The sequence below is a fragment of the Scatophagus argus genome, chromosome 13 (genome assembly GCF_020382885.2).
Source record: "Scatophagus argus isolate fScaArg1 chromosome 13, fScaArg1.pri, whole genome shotgun sequence".
Lineage (NCBI taxonomy): Eukaryota > Metazoa > Chordata > Actinopteri > Scatophagidae > Scatophagus > Scatophagus argus.
The window spans coordinates 19,110,695-19,132,794 of NC_058505.1; the positions used below are offsets into that span (position 1 = coordinate 19,110,695).

Consider the following 22,100-nt stretch of genomic DNA (forward strand, 5'->3'; position numbering starts at 1 on the left):
TACTGTTCTCTAAGCCATATAGATAATAACAGTATTTAGGGACTAGTAAAAACGGGGCAGGCAGTGTGTTCTTCACTACCACGCTGTCCTGTCTGAGATGATTACACTTACACTCTCTGAGAGCTTTGTCCTGGTATGAGAAATATGGTCAAAATGCCTCTAGCTCATTCTTAAACACAGATTTTGGAATACAGGAGAACAAATATTTTTCATGTCGTTCAAAATAACTTTATGTTTTGCCTTTACTTTCTTAGTGCTTTATGTTTTTAGGTGAGCCTTAAATGAACATGGTGACCAACCAACCTGTTATTGGACACGCAAATATCACGGAAATAACAATCCAAATATGGTTGTATAGCTTAACATCCATTTCCTTTACAGTTGTCAATTGAGAGCATGGGAATGTAAGATGAAAGCAGCCCTTTTTTTGTGCTGGGCTTGCACACACAACCATAAACATCTGCGGTCGCGCAATTGTAGCTGATGCCATTGCTGAGACTGAGTCTGCAGTCCCACTGATTGTTCATGGCTCCTTGCTGATGATTGACTTCTAATCTGTGTGGCTAACAGTTTTAATCAGCAGCTGATCACAAGGAACAATATTCTTTTGTTCAGGAACAATGTCTTTGATAATGCTTTATCTCCTTCTCAGTGGGTGACGGTTGGGAGTTTCGTTACCGGAAATATGCAAAGCAAACATCAAGATGTGCAGTATGCTGGTTATGTTGTGACAGCCCAGTGTCCTTGATCCATTTCTGGGAATACGATATATGCAGCCTACTGCTATTTCCACAGTACCAGCTGCCTTCCTGCAGAGGGGATCCAATGCACTTGCTGTAGATTTGTCCACAGTGTGTGCATGGCCATAGTGGAGATTCTGAGACCATGCTGAATCCTGTCCTGATACACAGCCTGGAGTCAGGAAAATGTAAGAAGTGATGAAGTGAAAGTGACACGTGTCCATGTAGGTTGATGCTCATTAGTAATTTCATTTTCATAGGGAAGTATGTGAGACAAGCATTAGTGAGTAATGGATTGCGATGATAGAAAGTGCATTATTGAGTGATGCTTATCCTTCATTAAGTTAGGACATGTCAAGCCTTGACTTACAAGTTTAAATCTGCTTCCTGAGCCCATGAACAGTCACTACCCAGCACTAGACTTGAGGTAAAAGCCTGTCCTAAATATTCGCCCATCTCCCTCCACAGCCGCCAGCTGAGTCTCGTTCAAGTTTCTCTGTGTTTTTTTTTTCCCCCACTCTTGTCACCAAGATGAAGAGAGGATCCTGTTGTGTTTCTGTGGTGTAGCCCGGCACTGCCTCTTTTCTCTGGGATCTGATGAACAGAGCTCGTTTTATGTGTCGAGTTTCTCCATAGCTACACTTTTCTTTATACCTGAGAAGAGAGAGAGAGGGAGAGAGAGTGTTTGTGTGTACTTCTGTGTGTGTTTTTACGTCTGCATGCGTATGTGTGTGTTTCACTGTCATGCCAAGGACAAGCAGGCTTGTCCCGTGCCAAGTGGTGCCAGGCCAGCTGGCTGTCGCTCATGCTTTTGTTTTGTGCTATGCTCTGTATTCAGCCCACGACACACATTGTTGTGAAGAGCCTTTCGCTCGCTCTCCCTCCCTCGCCCCTTTTGTGTGTGTGTGTCTGTGTGTGTTTTATAGTAGTGACCTTGATGTGGGGAGAAAAGTACATGTGGGCCAGTAGAGAGAATTAGAAATTAAATGCTGCTACATGTACTTACCTATTTAATATTCCCTGATGTTTGCCTTCAGATGTACAGTAACCATTGTTTTTGTCTGTTGGTACACCCAAGAGGTGAAGGGGCACTGTTTTTGGTTTTGTGGTGAGAACCCTTGCGTGACTGCTGTTGTCTGACATCTCACATGGGACTCTCCGCTGAGTGCTGGGTGGCAATACAGAAAGGAGTGGGAAATTTTCTCAAAATGATCAACTGTAAGAGTTGTTGTGCTGTCAGTATCAACAGTGTCTGGAAGCACATTTTGGTGTCAAAACTGAAGGGGCTTCATCTAACGGTTTGGTATTTTTTTGAAACTGACCATCCAGAAAGCATTGTTTGGGAATATGGTGGTGAGGAAGTATGCAGGATATGAACTTCTATCCAAAGCTTTGTTGCTTTGATCCTTCACACAGCTGCTTCCAGAACTTTTTTTGTCACTACAGTAAACTGCAGTTGCTTGTGAATTAACAGCAATTCACGAACCAGTTGGGATATAAGAAAATACTGATACACTTGAGTAACGCAGTGTTGTGTTCTGTGGTATTTTATTGTTTTTTTGTTTGTTTTTTTTAATTTTAGTTTGCATGCAGAGATTCCTGGCTGTTGTTCATTTTGTGTAGTGTTGAAACCCCCGATGTGTAGATAGCATTGTTGGCTATCTTCTGCCAGTTGACTGAAGACACTAAGAAGTAAGCACACATCACTAGTGTCAACACAAAAAAATCCAGGCTTATGAAACAATATATTGCCTTGTATACAGGGTCAGAGTATAAGGCAATATATTGAATTGTTCACCTGCATCGTTGTATTGTATCACCACATTCGTGCCAGTTCACAGCCCTACTAACCAGCCTGGAACGGCGATTCTAAAACGATTCCTCAAAATGTTACCATTTAAAAATATTCAACATGTTCACGGTAAATGTCTAAAAACAACCTTTGTTATGTATTTCGTTAAGTTATGCACTTAAGACAATATTCGAACCCAGAGAAGCAATTTTATTCAAGTAGTTTGTTCACCTGTCACTATAACTTAGAGAGAGTCCGAGAATGAGGAAGGAAGTCGCTGAATGTGACTAAACATAACCTGAGTTAACCTTAACACTTGTCCATTAACATTTCTGCATGAGTCACGTTAGATTTTCATCGACAATGGTGGTTGTTTATCAGCGAAGATGATTCCACATTATTTGCATCTTTTTGTTTTCACTGATACAGGATCAGAAACAACATACTTGTACTGTGTGTTCAAAATTTGTGTGACCGGGTTCCCGGTTGTGAATAAGTCTTGAGTGAGGATCAATATTTGACAGAGGTGGTTTATGAAAAGACGCTTTGTCCTTTTGTTAACTTTTGCACATGATAGACAGGTAGGTGTTAACTGTTACGTGAGTCATGTTTTGGATTTCTTCACACACATTTGTGCCAATGAAACAGACCGAGCTGACTGACTTGAAATGCAGCGGCAGAAAGAGAGTGTCTCGAAAGAAGTTTGATTGGCTGGTTCTCCCCCTGTGGTGACCCATGAGAGGATATGTTTTAAATGTCTTGTTCATGAATATTCATGAATAGAGTCCAATCCCTAAGCCCCCCCTCCCTTCACACTCATACCCCACCTCCTGCTGCCTTATGTGTCCAAAGCTGTTTTTAAATCTACATAATTTAGATTGAAGTGCCTTTCAAATGGCCTTCCCCGTTCTGACACTTTCCAGATACAAGAGAGAGCCACACTTATTAATCAAGCTCTCATTGTGTGTGGGATAGTGTGTGTCTGAATATGTGTGTGTGTGTGTGAGAGAGAGAGAACGAGATGGAGACAAACAGTGATAGGTAGTTACAGAGGAAAATCCACAGTGGTAGGGCAGTGCAATAAGAGAAAATTACTGAGGAAGAGAAAGAAAGTTATTCAAAGGGTGTGTGAGAGAGAGTGAAACAGGAAAATTGAGATGAGGAGTAGTCTTGCTGCATTCACACTGGGGCTTAAAAAAGGTAAACCAGTTGACATAATGAGATGCTGTTCAGCCACAAAAGCAAACTGCCACAGTGATTTTGAAAAACAGCATGTTCAACTATTAAATTTGAATCCGTGCAATTAAAAGCGTTGCCGGATCATGCCTTACCTGTTGTCGAATAGACGTTCTATTCTTGACGAGAACAATAAAATTCATCTTCTTTCACATTTTCTTTGTGACAGTCAACCTTGCCAGAGTACAGCATCATTCTCCAGCTGAAAACCATTAACGTTGCCGTTAACATTGCCACATACTCAACACTGGCACAATGCGAGTGTGTGCCATCTGGCATTAAATGATTCTCCACAATGCACGTCAGGATAGGCTCTCTCTTTCTTTGCCAAAATGAAACTTCTTCAGCAAATTGACTCCCTGTCACAATGTGGCCTTTGTCGTCCCACTCTCCTACACCATTAAATTTGTGCTGGATTTGATACTTGATACATTTTTGCAGGCCAGTCAATGGAAACATGTTAATGACACAAACAAAAAAAAAGTCTGGATGGATGTCAACCAACATCTCCACTGATGTGAATACACCCTCATCAGATTCTATTCACCAACAGTGGTGACTTGAATGAGGTGCATTGAAGTCAGATAGAAATAATGCCAATCAAATCATGCTTTATTATTATGGTGTCTTTATGTAATCAAGCATGTATTAAGAACATGGAGACCCATGGGCCAGCACACAAAATTCATATCAAGATCAAAAAGCACATCAAGGTTGCAAACTTCCCAATGGGAAGCCCCAAATGGGGCATGTAAAGGAAAAATCCAACATGTGCGTGTCTGAAAAGTGTTTACAGCTGTCTCGGATATTGTAATGAACATGAAAGACATTTCATTCAAGTAGAGTTAAGCTTGGTCTTTAGTTATGTACAGACTAGCTTTTGCTGAAGGTGATTGTTGAAGCGTAAAAGAATGTAGATCTTAGCTCCGTTTCTTAAAGAGAGGTTTCACGATAGCAGTTTTCAGCGCCATGGGGAAAATACCAGGAAGCAGGGAATGAGAGACAAATACCAACACTTCATTCTCTTGACAAGTGAATGCTCTTAAAGGGCTGGCAGGCTTGGGGTCACATGAGCAGGTTAAGGATTTTAGTTGTAATTTGTCTTTTCCTGGCCCAAATGATGATGCAAATGGTGTTGCTGATACTGCAATTGTAGTATGAGTATGAGTTTTCCACATCACACTGAAAAGAAGAAGTATAAATACGATCATGTTATGACATGTGTGTCTGTATCACACCAGTGTTGTCCTTTACTGCATGGGTTTGGCGTTTGCTTGGTTCTATAATTGTATAATCATAACCAAAACAGTGCCTGAAAGACACATGCGAGAACCTGCAGAGTTAGTTGATAATTCTTCGTTGGTTTGTCACTAAACCAACACCATGTAATATAAAAATAATGATTCGTGTAGCTTCAATGATCCTGTGTAACAAAGGTGTAAACTATGAAAGCTATTATGGAGACGCACGAGTCAGATAATCAATTGGTAGAGCTTTGTGTTTTAATGAAACCCCCAGCATCCCAATAGCCAGGGTTGAAAATTCACTTTTTGGCTCCCACTATGACTGGTGGATTCTCAAATCTACCAGCCAATTACATTTTTTTACCAGTCACTTTCCTGTAAACTGATGATATGATTGTGTGGGCGTTCTCAATAATATGCTAAACTTCTCCAAGGTTATTGAGGCTTGTTAGGGCCTTCATGACTAAACAATGACAGAGAGATAATCATTGTTTTGTTCTAAAATAAGGTGTACCTGTTATCGACATCAGCGTGATACAATCTGGACCGGCCCTCACAGAGGGTGCTATTGGAAAGCACGAGTTTCATTTTGTGCACGCGTATGAATGCGTGTTCACACCCGAGACGGTTATCTTTACCAAGCTGCAGTTTATAAACACTGTTTCCTGTTGGCACTGAAGCATCATAAATAGTTGTATTTCAGCCTCACTTGTCAGACACAAACCCACAGAAGACAGACACAGACAGGCAGAGCAAGAGATGCCCTGGCCAGCTTACGAAGACAGACGGGGAAGAACAAGATGCGCTGCGAGCTAGCACGTCAACTTTTGAGTACATCCCCCCCCCCCTTCACAAAATTGCCTGCATTTGGCTGGTGGCAGGTGCTAATTTCCAACATTGCCAGCAACACACATACAGTATATGTACAGTTCACTTATACACACACACACACACAATTATCCATACAACTGTAGCCCAGGGTTGTTGTTATTAGCCTTTCATTGTCCATACAGCTGGGATCGGAGCGCTTGCATCAGTGTTAGTTCAATCTCAAGCCGTCGCTGCACTCTGTGAATCCAGGCTATTGTGATGGGATGTGATGTGTGTGCGAGTTTGTGTGTGTGCCGGGCCAACGAGTTCATGCCCGTCCCTCCTGTCTGTCCTGTATTACCAACTCATGAAGCAAAATACATCCTTAAAAAAAAACTACAACATTTTATTTTAAAGTGCATTAAAGATGAGCAGAGGGAGAGGGGATAAAAGAGCAATTGAATGACTGAATAGAGTAAGTGAGAGAATGGTCTGCCTGGCATTGTGTGTCCCCTAGTGCATGTCGTAAAGGTCTCTCTCCCTCTCTTTCACCTCAGCTCCGTGTGTGTGTGTGTGTGTGCTAGAGAGAGAGACTGAATGAATGTCTAGTGATTGGAAACCTTTTCTTTTGTAATTTCAAGTCTCTGCCAGAGAGCATTGTGGACCATTGTTTACCAGCCTCTCTTCCTTTATTCTGCTTGTGCATGTGTGTCTATGTGTATGTGCACATTATGTGCGTATTTGTGTGACAGTTGACATTATCAGATGATTGCTCCCACGACGTGTGTGTGTGTTTGCGCGTGTGGGCACACATGCCTGTGTAGTTATGTACATGACAGCTGACATTATTGGATCGCCACTATTGTGTATGTGTGTAAGGGTTGAGTTATTGGAGGATTGTTTGCATGTGTAAAAGTGTGTGCACTTTCAGATTTGGCCTGTGGTTTGACAACATGATGTTCTTAATGTGTTTAAGTTAAGAGTTGCAATTTTGTGTGCAAAGTTGCCCAAAACCATCCCTCGTGTGTCACTTCTTCGCACGTGTTGTTGACTGAACTAAACAAAATTTTACGAGAAAATCATACTGCGGCTCAATTTGTTATTTGTTTAAGAGCTGATTTTTTTAAGTCTCACTTGTAGTTTTTGATGGTGTGGTTCCTGTCATTGCTCGTCTCTCCCCATTCTTCAGCTATAAAACAAGGTAGCTGTCCTGGAAGCATCATGCTTATATCATATATCACGTCCCACTAGCAGCAAAGTTTTTCCAAACTTGTGTGTGCAGACAGACTTTATTTAGACTCAACTCAAACTTGAGCTGTATTTGAAATTGCGCTAGAGTGAAGAAGTGGATAATTCTGGACTGTGCCGTTTTGACTGGAAAGAGCACTGCCTTTTAAAAAATGTGCAATGGTGTGAGCATGTTGCTACAGGTAACAGGAAATGAAGAGGAAAAATACAATACCATCCAAGATGTCCAGCCTGCAGGCTTATCGGAAGCTGAAACACTGGACTGCGTTTAACAACATTGAAAGTTACCGTGGAAAACGTGTTTGCCTGGCCTACCCAGTACCTTGCTGCTGGATGATGTCTCATTGAGTTGTGTAACCCTGAAATGTGCCTTTGAACATGGCCTCACAGTAAATTAAGCCTGTGGTGACTACAGTGACAGATGCTCTCATTTGAAATAAATAAATGAACCTCCACTGGAGAATAAAGCTCACTTTGTTGAGCTTGATCCCAGCTTTAGATGGCAGATTCAAAGGAGTAGACAGCCTGCTTCCAGGGTAATGCTACAGTGGCTTTGTGAGCAGAGCCTGTTTGAGATTGTTAAGCTTTCCCCCCTCTAGTGTTTCTACATCTACTCCATTGAATTACATTTTCCAGTTATGGTGATTTCAGTTTGTGTGCTCCTTCACTCTCGTCTTTTGTCTTTTCATCTCATGTTCATTACAACAAATAGGTTTATCATGTGTTGTTTGCCTCTATCCATCCTCCCCCTCCATTAGCTGTTCTCCTCCCTGTCTCCCATGGCTTCCACCACAAGGCCTCCTGGCTGCTGCCTGCCTGCCTGCCAGCCGCCTCTCGCCCATTGTGGGCTAACAATGGCAGGCGAGGCCCCAGCCTCAAGGCCTGCGGCCTGGGTCTTAGAGGGGGTGTCGTCGGTGGGCGGTGCTTGGGGGAGGAGGGGTGTGCTTGCCTGTGAAAGGCTAACTCTGTGGGGGCAACCAGTAGGGGTGGGAAGCTAGGGGGTGGGGGGGTTCGTACAAGAAAAAGCAGGTCACGCCCAGATTAAAATTCAGTGTCTGTCTGCCTATGTCAGCAAGCTGGCCTGGTACACGTTGCGTGTCCGGAGAGTGGGGATTCTCTTGATTTTCAGGGTGCCTGCTGGCTCACCAGTCAACATGGTGAAAAACAGGAAAGGGAGGAAGCCAGAACTAGAAATTAGAGAGAGAGGAATGAAGACACAATGGGGGGAGTGAGGAGAAATGTGTGTGGATAGGAAGGAGGAGGAGGTAGTAATCAGTGGTCTGGCCCTCTTCATTGCTTTGCTTCAGCTCTTTTGAGCACACCTTCAGGGTGTATGTGTGTGTGTGTGTGTTGATGAGGGGGTCTTCTTAATGGGGCAGCAGTAGCGTCATAATGCATGCAAGACAAAGCTGATTTAGTGATGCATGCTTCCTTTGTGTTGGTGTTGCATTTCGGTGGGGGGGGGGGTCTCTCAGTAATACACACACATGCAGACACATACACAAACCAATCCCCCTCTGTTTTGGGCCCCATCCCCATATGGTGGCTTGGCTTGATGAGAGCTTGATGAAGTCAACCAGAAGTCCCCCACCCTTCTTTCTCTCTCTCCCTCCCTCCCTCTCTCTCTCTCTCACACACCGTGTGTGTTTCTTTGTAAATCTGTGATTGCTTTTCAGCTAATAGATAAATGAGAGTTTCACCCTTGCAAAACTATTGTGGGTGTGTGGGTGTGTGTGTGAGAGAGAGAGCAAAGGGGGCATGTGTGGAACGTCAGCTTGTATACTGGCTTGCAAGCTGTTTTCATTATATTTCATTATTCATGTTTCATGCATGATTGTGCAAGGAGAGCACTGATCAGCTCTGTAGGGGTGGAGGCTAATCAGGGGGTGGAAAGGTTTCTAAACTTGGACGCTCAGATGGTCCAACTTACACCACAAATGTCACAACCTTTCCAGCACATAAAATAAAAGAAAGAATTGAAAAAAATATCATATGGAAGTTGAAACAAAATGCCACATAAAACCTAGAGCGTGTATTTATTTTCAAATTTGCAGAAACTTGTGGTGCAAGCAGGAATTGAACTGAGTCCACGTCTGAAATTTCTGCTTCTTTTGTTTAGTATGAACCCCAGTGAGACTAGCTGATACTATGGTAAAGGTGCAGCCAGATTACCCGGTAAATCGAAAACATTTATTGCATTTGCTTGCTTATGCTGTGAATCTAAACAGTGATTCACCTTAAACATATTTTAACATCTAAAATTAATTGAGGTGACTGTTTGTATGCATGGTACAAGACAAAGTACTTTGCAGCTTTGTTCGTCAGAAATAAAGCTGCTGCTCAGCAGCTGAAATGTTGACGACATACTGTACTCAGGCCACTTTTAGTCAATGCAGAACATCAAAAAGTTGCTTAATTATTCATACTGCGTATTTTTGCAAATTTTGTGAGCTTGTGCAGCGTGTCTGCCTTCAGGGGCTCTATGAGAGTTATCTGCTTGACAAGCCTAGGTGAATGTGCTCTTTTTCTAAAATGTCCACGACGTTACTTTTGTTCAGTCTTCAGACGTCGATTTGGCTGCTTTCATCAGATATTTGCTTTTAGCTGCACTGTAAACAAAAGCACTGATTAATAAAGCTGGATTTGTATTTCAAATGTTCAGCTATGCGCTCAATTGTGTTTGTGCACAAACTACAAATGCTCGGCTTTGTGTCTCCTTCTTCTGTGTCAGTACACAAACGGCGTCAGAGCGAGATTTTTCTCGCCTTTATGTTTTTGTTGCCACCTCGCCATTCCTTGTGTTGTGTCCGCCAACTCAGAATGGAGCCATTTTGTCTCCTTCAGTTCCTGAAATGAAATATAAGCCTCTTAAATGCATACTTATCTTGCCCTGCAGACTGCGCTTGAAGAACAAACACACACATGGCTGTACACACACGCACACACACACACACGCACTAACTAACTAAAGAGGCATTGTGATGCCAGCCCTTGTTGTTCCTGAGACGGCGGCTGCATGCATGTGGCAGATGGTTGTTCCTTTGCTTTGCATGCCGCCATATTAAACAAAAACCATGGCTAAGGCCACGGCTGGTTTAGGAAAAGGGCAAAGTGCGAGAGAGAGAGACAGAGGAGGAAGAGACAAAAGAGGAGCAGAGGGAGAGACCGAGACAACAGGCCTGGCATACATAAACACAAGCAGGAAATCCATGTGTGTAAATTGTGCATATGTGTGTGCGTAACCACATTAACATTGCATTCACTGCTTACACAAATACATATGGACAGACACACACACACACACACACACACACACACATCCTCTTAAATTTACATACAAAGATAACCAGAATACACACATTCGTACTTTCCAGATGAATGGTTTGCTGCAGGGAAGGATCTGTACATGTAGCAGATATCATGTGGTGTGTATGCATGTGTTTTTATTTGTGTGTGTGTGTGGTTACAATAACTGGAAGGAAAAGAAAAGAAAAGTGTCTTTAAGTAAAATGAAGCATGGTAATTGGAGGTTAATTTCAGAGCAGGGACCTTTTCCAGCTGTCGGCTCCTTTCATATGCTTACATGTTTGTGTGTGCATTGTTATCATATTATGTTATCGTCTACTTCAGCTAAGAGGAAAGCTGGCGAAATACTGACATTCGAGAATCATTTCTGCCTTCTGCACTTCCTTCAGTTTTAGCTATACTTCTAGCGCTGACAGTAATGCTAAAATTATGTTCAAAAGTTTTAAAGTATATGTATTAAAAATATTTTGAGTGTAAAGGAGAAATGACATAAGACCCCCAACTAGTGTTTGAGACAATGACCATACAAAATCCTGCAATGTTTCACTTCATTGTTAAGCCAACAGTGTCTTAGCCAAAAATTACATCTTTGCTGTAGAAACATCAAGTGCATGCTAACTGCTAGGGAATCATGTTGTGTGTTGTGTTGTGTTTGCACTTTCCAAATTAGCTGCACAGAAGAGATAAAGGCACACAAAATGTTAGCGGGCGCTCATGTAAGTTTGACGGCTACAGTTTTGAACGAAGCCTCAAAGCTAACAGGTTGTTGCCTGCCAATTAAAAGTAGTTATATATGATGATGACAGGAGACATTTTTCTTATATCGTTTCCTGTATCAATGGTCAACTGCAGCTGTTGTTTTTTGCTAATTGGTTGCCCATCAATCAAACAAAAAATGAAATGTTGTGCATTATACTTCACAGTAATGCACTTGTGTTCATATGCACAGATACAAAGAGGAAGGCTGTTTCTCTCGCCTCTTACTGATTTGCAGCCTTCAGGCATATTTGCACTCTGGTTTATTTACATGTTAAGCTTTGATTGGTCGATAAGACGCCCATGTGCGTTCGCTCTCTGTGAGAATTAACACAAGTGCTATTGTTTCGTGTGAGGCGTCACCCAGCATGCCATAGAAGATTTGCATAAAGTTAAACATTTCTCAACTCGTCATTGTCTTATCGCTTGTTGCTGGTTTAATATCTTTGCACCTGATGTTAACTGCCTCTTTGTGTAGCATTTTTCCCTTTAGAAGAACTGACATCTCTGTGCTCCTTGGCTTAGTAGCTAAGTATTCAAATTACATTACCAGAATAGGGTTTAACTTAGATCATGCAAAGTTTTAAAAAGACAAACAACAACAACCAAAAAAAAAAAAAACAAAAAAAAAAAACAAGAAAAGGAAAGTCAAAAACTGGTCCAAATTTTCCAGCACACAATGAAAGCAGGCTTTATCACCTGTAGGGGATTGACATGAGTCTCCCTGAGTGTTTGCAGCTTGATAAATTACTTCTGCTTGTCTCTTTGTAAGTGTGGCCAGACAAGGCTGCAGCACAATAATGCCTCTGCACTGCAAACAACGGGCCGGGACAAAAAAACACAGTCTTCTTATCTCAAATTTAGCCTTGGGTGAAACAGGGTTTACACACAGAGGAGAAAGGACAGTTTCTGTGTATGACACACACTTACCAAGGCCCTTTAATGCTGCTTCACTTCAACCCAGCTCCAGCTTTGTATTTCATTTAATGTATTTCTTGTGTTGGAGCATTTCTGCTCTGTGTGCTCTCAGGTTTTTGGTCCTGTATTCTACTGCAAAGCTGAAAAGCGGCATTTATGGCTTTTTACCTCACCAAATAACCTTCATTCTAGTGTCGCAAATGCTCACAATGGCATGAATCAACCAAGTGACTCTCCATTAACAGCAGCATCTGTGCAAGTCTTGAATTGGACCACTTTGGCTTTCAGGTTGCATAGCTCGCTTTCTGATTATACAAATCAAGTTCTTGATTGAATTTCACTGTCAAGCAAAGGATGTCATCCCTCCCTCTATCCATCCATTCATTGCTGCTGTGCAGAGGCTACATCTTTTATCTCAAGCAAGATGCCTCTGTGAGTGTGTGTGGGTCAAAAACAGAACATACCAGCGCTCATATGTTTTCCCCCATTCTGATGATTTCGATTGGTCTTTGTCCATCTTGTAATCTTTTTTGACAAGCATTGTGCTGAACACACTCTTCCTTTCAGACTCATCTAGTTTACGTCAAGTGCTGCTTTTCCTCGCTCAGAAGTCTCCTCTTTCTCCCTTTTTCTTTTTTTTTTTCATCGTCCTTTTCTCAGTCAGGTTGGGAACTCGGGGCTAACACGTCAGCCTTTTACTGATTTCCGCCCATGTCAGCTCTGTCGGATATGCAGTTTTCCTCTTTCTTGTTGTTTTCGTAGTGACACATCAGCTGAAAGGGACTTGATTAAACCTTTCTCTCCTATCATTTTCTCTTCCTTCATTCACCCCTCACCCTCCACCCCCCCCCTCCCTGTCTCCCCGTTCTCTCCTCCCCTGTCGCAACAGAATGAAGCAAATCAGGGAATCAATTCAATGTAATCATGACAAATGAGTCCCGGTGGTTAGCAAGGATTTTTGCATGTGTGTGTGTGTGTTTGGGTTTGGGACAGGACTGCTGGGAAATCACAAATGAATCAATCAGCTGTTATCGCATCAGCATACACTGCAGGAGGGATGGATGGATGGATGGATGGATAGGTGGGGTGGATGAGAAGATTCAGTATGTGTATGTGTGTGTGCATATGCATGTCTGTTTTGCAGAGATAGATGGCTGATTGAATACAGGACCATGTGGGTGTCTGTGTGTGTGTGAATGAGAGCAGGCGGGGGAGGAGGGGGGGTTCTGTGTAAACCTTGGAGCTGTCAGAACAGATGGGAGATGGGAAGGGCTGCAGGCTGTGAGGGATGCGTTGGCTGCTGGAGGAGGATGAATCCTGCACGAGGCTACTTTTGGAAAGGGGCAGTGAGATTAGAGCAGGAAAAAAAAAGGCAGTAGTGGGTTGTTTTTCTGCTGGATGTATTTCTGCTGAAGGTGCAGTTTCTTGATCAAAGCAAGCAGTAATGTGTCATCGATGTAGATGGAGTGAGAGAAGCGTTCAGAGACAGTTAGGCTGTGGGTGGCTGAGGAGGATGCGGCAGTGTGTTTGACAGAGAAAGTGTCTGTTTATTTGTTTTGTCGTAGATGTCGGCCTGAATAATAGCCACATTCATTAAATGCGTGCATTTTTTTTGTGTGAAGCGTCCGTGAAGATAAATGTTTTATATCATGCTTGGAAAGGGTGTCTTTGTTTCAGGCGAGGTGGCCCATATCCGTTATTAAAAAAAATCAGTGGTTTTAACATAGAAGGAAAAGAATTGGGACAAAGACGTGCTTTGAGAGGGACATTTTACAAAACGTTTAAACTAATTAGTGTTCTCATGTGGGCATACTATGTAATGGTGACTTCAAAACATAAATTACATAAACGTGTCTTTGGCATTTAATCAATGTCTTCTTACTTATGGGCCAACAAAAGTGCTGACATGCCTGAGAAAAACTTAAACTGGCAAGTCAATATGTCATTGTGTTTTACTTTGCACTGACAGTAACAGTGATACTACACTTTGAAAAACCACTCACTGCTGCTCAGGTGGCAAAGTGTGTTTTGCTCTTTCTTTTTGTCAGTTGTAATCGACACAGACTAATTACTGCCACTGACAACATTTCTTGATTTAGAAGAGATTGCACGATTCTGCAATTGTAGGTTCAACCTTGTTTTGTGTTGAAGGAGTTGAGTGTTTATTGCTGCAGCTGTAGCAAATAATGGAACATCTTTTGGGCCAACACCTTACTTAGACACTTTATGTAGTGTCAAGGTTTGTATCTGTCTGCGTGTCTGCATGTCTGCCTGTCTGCGAGGCCTGTGGTGAGGCTTTGGTCGAACAAGACTATGGGGTGTGTGTGTGTGTGTGTGTGTGTGTGTATGTACACATGCACACTTTGGCTTACCTCCTGGCTCCATTTCCCCAGCTGATTAGGGGTTAATGGCCTATGAGCATGGGGAGCTGTATGCCTCCTGATTGGCTGACTTGCTTCAGCGTGGGCGGAGTTGCCATCGAGTGACAGATGGTGTACAACAGGGAGGGAGAGGGAGGCAGGGCAATAGAGTGTGTGTGTGTGTGTGTATATATATATATGTATATATAAATATACATATACATATATGTATATATGTATATGTATAGTGAGTGAGTATATATAGTAGTCACATATACTCACACCCACATTTTTGGTTTTCTCTATATAGTCACACACACAAACTCTTTTTTTTGGTTTTCTCACACACAATGTTACTACTTTGCAGCATGTATGTATATTTTGACTGAAATGAAGATCATCCAGATTAAAACCATGAGAGGTGGAGAAACTGCACGGGATCAGGTTTTTTCCTCTTTCTCTAAACAGAATCAGAACGAGGATTAAAGCTGAGCTTTGAATGCACACAGCTCCACGTGTAGCTTTAAATGATGTTCAGCACACACAGTGAAAGTGCTGTTGTTGGTAACAACAAGTGACACGCACACACACATTTTCTGCTGCACAGAAGATGTCATTGGCAGATGATGTGTGTGTGTTTGTAGGTTTGTAAGGCAAGAATACATACCTGCAGAACATACACACACACAGACATGATGTACACACACCCCCATGTCATTTTATTTTATTTTTTTCCAAGGATTAGGCCAGATCATCGTACTTGGCAACAGTCCCAGTTTACACTCATCACACTCCTTATTATCCTTTGTTAGAAATTCATCTGTTTTGCCGAACCAGTCCAGTAGCCTGGTATAGAATAGCATGAAGAGCTGCTGTGTACGTGTGTGTGACAAAAAGACAGATTAGTGATATCTACTGTGAATATCACTGACTGGTTTGTGTTGTTTCGTCACTGTGGCATTAAGAACAAAAGCAGACAGGATCTGAAAAGGTCGTTTTGTTGATGTTTTGTTTACGTGTGTGTGTGTGTGTGTGTGTGTGCTTGCAGACTGTCTTATGCAGTGTGTTTTTATCAAGTGTCATTGCATCCCCATCTGCTGAGGACACACTGTCTCCCTCAGCCTTTACACACACATAAAAGTACTCTGTATGTGAGCAGCAGAAAGGAGGGATGCAGTTTTCCACTGAGCCTTTGAATACTGAATCACCAAGCTTTGGGACAATATACGTCTGATGAAAGGGAGAAAGAATATACTCAGCTTTGGAGAACCTCAAGGTTGTGCTCTGGGTCCCCTTCTGTTGGTATTTAATCAGCTTCCCAAGGCAGCATCATTCACTGATGAAGCACACAAAATAGTTACTTCATTCAGTTAGCTAGTTGGGACTAGTTTGTCGATTTAGAGAAGCACACACATTAGCTCTCCTGTAGAAAGTATCAAGCTTCTCATCTTCTCAGCCAGAATACAAAAATGTATGTTTCTTAAAATGCCTATTAACTATTTAACTTTGAATGAGTGACCAATCACAAGAGGCTGTCAGAAATGGTCGCATTGTGTGAGGAAAAGACTTGACTTTGCTGCGAATGCCAAAAAAACTGCTAACTTATGGATTTTTTTATTAATTAAACCCCGAAAATTGAGGGTTTTATGTGTGAACCTGGAAAAAGGATAGAGGAGAGGGGGCCCCCGACAGACAGACAGACTGTGAACTGTGACTGAGACATTTTAGATGTGAGTGAAAGTGAAAAGAGCATCGGTGTCACCATCACATTCATCCCCAGTCATTCATCCCTGTGGCCCGAGCAACAATAGGCTTTAGCCTAATAGACACAGACACGGAGGGGGTGTCCAAAGCTAAGATGGAGGGAGAGAGAGAATGAAGCTCTGCCAGTTGCAGTAAAGTCTTTGTACCTAATATCATGTGCCGTCTAAACTTCTACGCTCATCTGAAATGCTAAACTGAATTTCTGTGTAGAGATGACTGATGATTGACAGGACATTATTTAGACTGCTTGGAGGGAAGACAGCTCTCAAATAGTCCCCCGATGCTTTTAAGGAAAGCACTCCCCCGATTTTTGCCTGATCTTTTGCTCACCGCTGTGATGATTTCAGCACCAGAAGATCAAATTTGGACCCCCTTACACTAAGCTGCGGTTAGTGCAAATTGACTTTACAGGTACACTATATCCATTATAGAGACACAGGGAAGGGATGGAAAGCCTTTTTTTCCTGACATTTATGATATTACCATGAGCTGTGAGAGATTGGTTTGACAGGCGGACTCAGTGGGAGGGAGAGATTTCAGCATTTCCGAGGACTCGTTATGTCTATCAGTGGCAGACATATCAGCCTCTCTCTCTCTCTCTCTCCGTCTGCAGTCTGTTCTCTCTCAGTGTCGGTCTCATCCTTCCTGTCACAGTCAGATGGCCTGTTTGGCTCAGTGGACAGTTTGCGTTGGTCAGTCGTGTCCTTTTGGAGGACGATTGGTTGGTTGGTTGTCAGTATTGTCTTTGAGGGCGGTCAGTTGGTGTGTAGGTAATGTGTAGGTATGTCATCAGGGCTCTCAGCTCACTGTGTTAGGGAGTTGACGTGTCGTTTGGCGTGAAGCCAGCTGGGTCAGTTTATGTCAGTCAGTAGTCTAATTGATGGTATGCCTTTGGCTTTGACGTGGCTATCACCCAGCACTGGTGTATTACAAGTTTGTAAATCTACTTTCCTGGTAGAATACTTTCATGGGAGTTTAGCTTACTTTGTGTCTGTTGATTTTTGAGATACAAGATGAAATGATTGCTTTTGTATGAATAACTTTGTGCTTCAAAGCATTATAAATTGTACAGGGTTGGTGTATGGTAACATTTACACCAGGGATGCACCAGTCCTGTAATGGGAGCTCTCCACACTGCCTATCTGTAAAGTGAGATCAGTTCATCCCTACCTTGGATTCACTGATGTATTAACCAGCTTGGAACGGCTGAATCATATTGTCCCTTCTGAAGCTACACCTGTAGCAGCACACCCACATCAGCGTAGCCGTTTTTGTCAAGGCACTGCTATTTTCAGTTGTTGAGTTCTTGTTTCTGTAGGCTGGTATTTTGATAGTTCTATGTTGGTAATCAACAACTGGTGAAGAGTTTAGTCTCGGTTGAGAACATGTTTCAGTCAGTAACGGTGACAGCGTCATGTATCAATCCCTCATGTGGTCGTCTGTTTCTCATCATATTCTCCTGTAGCTCTTCATTTTCCTTTATCACAGTGAAAGCAATTCACAGTTGATTGTGTGTGTGTGTGTGTGTGCGTGTGTCTGTACTTCCTCGTCTGTTTGTGTGTGAGCTCATGACATTTGGTTTGGAAAAGGCTATTGTGGGGTTTTGCCAGGGAGATGGCTTAACACACACTTACTAGGCTGCTTTACCAGGCTGGCCAATACCCCAGAATTTAACTGTGTATATGTATGTGTATATGTGTGTGTGTGTGTGTGTATGTGTGTGTGTCTGTATGTGTCAGTTTGTCAGAGCTTTAGAGCCCATGCCCAAAATAGCCATATCATTGCTTTCCAGTTAGCTTGCTCATCTTCCCTTTATGTCTCTGTCTCTCTCATGTCTTTCTAGCTGTGAAAGCAGCAGAGGGGTTGCTATGGTTTGGTGAGATACAGTAATCCAATGTGTACACTTGCACACACACACCGCACCCCCCCCCCCCCCCTCTCTCACACACACACACACACACACACACACTCACCTCATAAATAATTGACCCGTCACAGTGAGAAGACAGGACAGACCAGATACACTCTTCCCTCCCCTAGTCTCTGTTCTCCTCTCACGTTTCCCCCCGTCTCACCCCCTTTATCCTCTCCTTCCTCTCTTGCCATTCTTTTACTCAGCTTTCTGTACCGTCTTTACCTGTCTATCTTTTCGCTTCTTCTTTTCTCGTCACATTGTTTCTTTTAGTACCTGGTCTATACATCCCCACAGGTGACAGCTCTGGAATGAAAGGGATTAATAAATTGTTATTTATCTGCTAACAAAACAGAAGACATGTATTCAAAATTAAATGGGAAAAAAAGCACGAACAATGGAATAAGCATAATTGATAAAAACAGGATTGTACTCCTTAGATAGAATCAAAGATAACATAGGTGTAATGGAGGGTGTCGTGTTTTGATCAGTTTAACACAAAATGGATTATTGCTATTTTTTTTCCTCATGCTTGAGAATGTTATTAGATATCAAACATTTTATGTTACTCAAACAATTCTTTAAGAACATCAGACTGGCTGCTGGCTCCTGGTTGGTTTGGTTTGGGCCCTCGTATAGGGCCTTGTGGTACTTCACAGTTGAGGAATTATTAAAAAATCTTTTTTTCATTTTTTTTTTTAATCTTACTTTAAATTTCTATTTAGATGTCAGCTGGAGTCAGACTTAATTTCTGACACAATTCAAAAAGACCTCAATGCTGTTTTTAAGCAATTCTACCTCTTCGAGGCATGCATATCGGAACATTGTATGTGCAACATTGATTGTTGCGCATGAGATCTATCAGTTGAGTTCTGTTGGCCTGTCATGAAAGTGAGGACAGTTGTTAGTTCGATATGTGACCCACATTGCTCAGGCCATCACGCTGGGCTTAGTGTGTGAGGGCCCTAAAGATTAACTGTGCAAAGCAGAGTTAAAGTTCATCTCTACAGGCACCTACCCTTAATACCCGGGGGGGGGGCTAAATGTGTGTGTGTGTGTGTATGTGTGCGCGTGCATGGACAGGAAACGATCACACCCTAGCAACCCCCCTTCTAACTGCGCACACACACACACACACACACACACACATTAATGCATAGGCACATAAATAGAGATAGAGGCGGAGAGAGTATCAGATGGCACAGTGCCTTGTTGGAGAAGTCTCATTAAGATGTGTGTGTTTTGTTCTGGAGGTTCACCCTGTAGGTTTGTAGAGGCTCAGATTACCACAGATTTAACAATATTCTCTGATGTTTCTTTCAATGTTGATTCACTGACAAGATCCAGGTTGAAGTGAAAACAAGGACTTTAATAAACACAACATTAGTGATTTTTATTTTTGCCATCATTATTGCCCATGAAAGTGTTAAGCCAGGAAAATGATTTACACGTGTGGATTATAGAATCTCTATTTGAGCTTTTTCAAATGTAGTTTTAAAATTGAATTTGGCAGTTATGTGTCACAGGCATTAAAATGTCAGTCGGGATGGTTAAACGTGCATTGCGACTCTTTATGTAAATGTTTTGTGTTTTTTTTTTTTGGTCATCACAGTAAATGATGAAGCTCACTCCTCAACCCTTTGTTTTTGGTTTCTTTGCAGGGTTTCACCTCAGTGGCACAGTAACTGAACCCGCCACATCATCAGAGCCAGAGGTCACCCACAAGGTGGCCATCAGCTTCGACCGATGCAAGATCACCTCCGTCACCTGTGGCTGTGGGAACAGAGATATTTTCTATTGCGCCCACGTGGTGGCACTCTCTCTTTACCGAATTCGCAAGCCTGAACAGGTAAAAGCCACGAAATGAAAAATATATTTATATCTATGAAAAGTCTCACAAATTACCATACATAAAATCAATACACTTGATTTAGATAACATGTCTTAAAGCCATACACCAACATTTCTGTGTGTGTCTAATGCAGGTGAAGCTGCGGTTGCCCATCTCGGAGACGCTGTTCCAGATGAACAGAGATCAGCTGCAGAAGCTCGTCCAGTATCTGATCACAGCCCACCACACTGAGGTGCTGCCCACCGCTCAGAAACTGGCCGACGAGATCCTCTCCTCCAACTCTGAGATCAACCAGGTCCATGGTGAGGGGACAACTTTTGCGGCAAACTTTTAGATTCTAAGTTCAGCTGATTGATTTTCACGTCTGACTTATCCACCGCATCCATCTAGAGCCTGTTTTTTCTGTCATAAATGTGTGGCAGTCAACGGGGAAACTATTGTTGAAAAGTCGCCTCAGTTGATGCCCGTCCCTCTGCAGTGATATCTTCACAGCAACAGGCCAGACTTAAAAGCTTTCAGACTTAAAAGATGCTGCATGCTAGCCTACAAGCTGTCATACGTCAGAGCCCCGATTACTCCAGCAAAGCAACAAGGCAGGCTTCAAATGGCTCTTTTGATTTCTTAGTTCCTTCTCTTAAATGACTACCTCTGTCCTGGGCAAAAAAAAGAGAATACTGAAATGGACGCGGGAGAAGTTAGGTGAGATGTGTAGAAAGGAAAAGGACACTGAGAGGAAGAGACAGGAGAAATGGCACTTGGGGAAAAGGGGTAGAGGAGGCAGGAAGGAGAGGAAAGATAAAAGCACCGGAGAAAGTACTGAGATGAAAAAGAAGAGGAGAGCCACCACAGAGCGGCAACAGAGAAACGACAAACTAGACACATCCTCTTTCCCGACAGAACTCTTCTGTTTCTGTGTGTTTTCATCCTCTCGGCTTATTGTTGACATTCTCCAGCTCTCCTGTCCAGGAAGCCCCGCGCTGTGTTTCCTGTCTGTGTTTGACAAGGGGGATCATGGGGGTTGAAGTTCAGTCGATCCAGGAGCGATGCCTTCTTTGATGAAGGAATGTTGCTGTTTGCTGTTGCGTACTCCCAGCCAGTTGGAAACACATCTCGCTTCCTGCTAGATCAAAGCAGCCCCCCCCCCCCCGCCCATCTGAGCATATCTACATTTCCCTATAGTATTCCTCATATACACACACACACAGCACTGAACAGAAGAAAAATAAATTTGGGCTTACTTTCCCTTAGCACACGATTATTGAATTTTCTTAAGCATCACATAGGTGCACTGTAAGTTCCATGCAAAACAGTACATGTGAGTGCACCAGAGTAACAATTCATTCAGAATTTCTCAACCAGCTTTGATATTAATGTGATATTGAAATGATCCTTTTAGGTTTTGTTTTGGTCAGTTTTTCAAGCGTATTTGCTGTCTGCACACGTTTCTGTCTTTGCATTTTGTGTGTGTCTGTTATTTAATATGTGTGTGTGTGTGTGTGTGTGTGTGTGTGTTCTCAGGTGCTCCAGACCCGACTGCAGGCGCCAGTATTGATGATGACAACTGCTGGCATCTAGATGAGGATCAAGTGAGGGAGCAGGTCAAACAGTTTCTGTCACAGGGAGGATACTATGGCTCTGGGAAGCAACTCAATTCCATGTTTGCCAAGGTATCCACAAACACCACTTCCTGGATAGGATGGGATATTGCAGCTGAAGTTGCGAACTTGAGTTGTTACTAGAAATGTGTTGTGCTGTCCACTCCAACTTCCATATTTAAACATAGCTTTTTTTTGGGAGGAGGGGGGCAGCACGACTGGACAGTGACTTAGTGTTGCACTTCTCTAACATGGGTCAAATTTACAAATTTCCCATAATGCAACTTAATAGTGTGTTTGACCCTTACCAGATGAATTCCAGCCCCACACCCCCATGTGGGCTTTCTGTTAAAAAAACCAAAAAGAAAGTATTAAAACTTGAACAAATTTTCATGGGTAAAATGTGAGAGATTCCACTTGCAATGGTAGAAATACAGAAATACTGATTTGTAACAATTTTCTACCAATATATATTTTTTTCAGAATTTCTTTCCTCTTCATACTAAACCCACTGCTTCTTCTGTACTATCAAAGAATATATGAAATCACACAAACTCAAACACCCAA

At 42.5% G+C, this 22,100-nt stretch overlaps 1 protein-coding gene across 1 annotated transcript in view; it reads left to right on the forward strand.

Moving 5' to 3' along the window:
- The window catches only part of zswim5 (zinc finger, SWIM-type containing 5), a 60,333-nt gene that overhangs the window by 23,695 nt on the left and 14,538 nt on the right, over window positions 1–22,100 (forward strand). Inside the window, exons 2-4 of the mRNA XM_046407836.1 lie at window positions 19,748–19,935; window positions 20,072–20,240; window positions 21,457–21,605. Of these exons, the coding sequence (XP_046263792.1) occupies window positions 19,748–19,935; window positions 20,072–20,240; window positions 21,457–21,605 (506 nt within the window). The remainder of the gene's footprint in view (window positions 1–19,747; window positions 19,936–20,071; window positions 20,241–21,456; window positions 21,606–22,100) is intronic.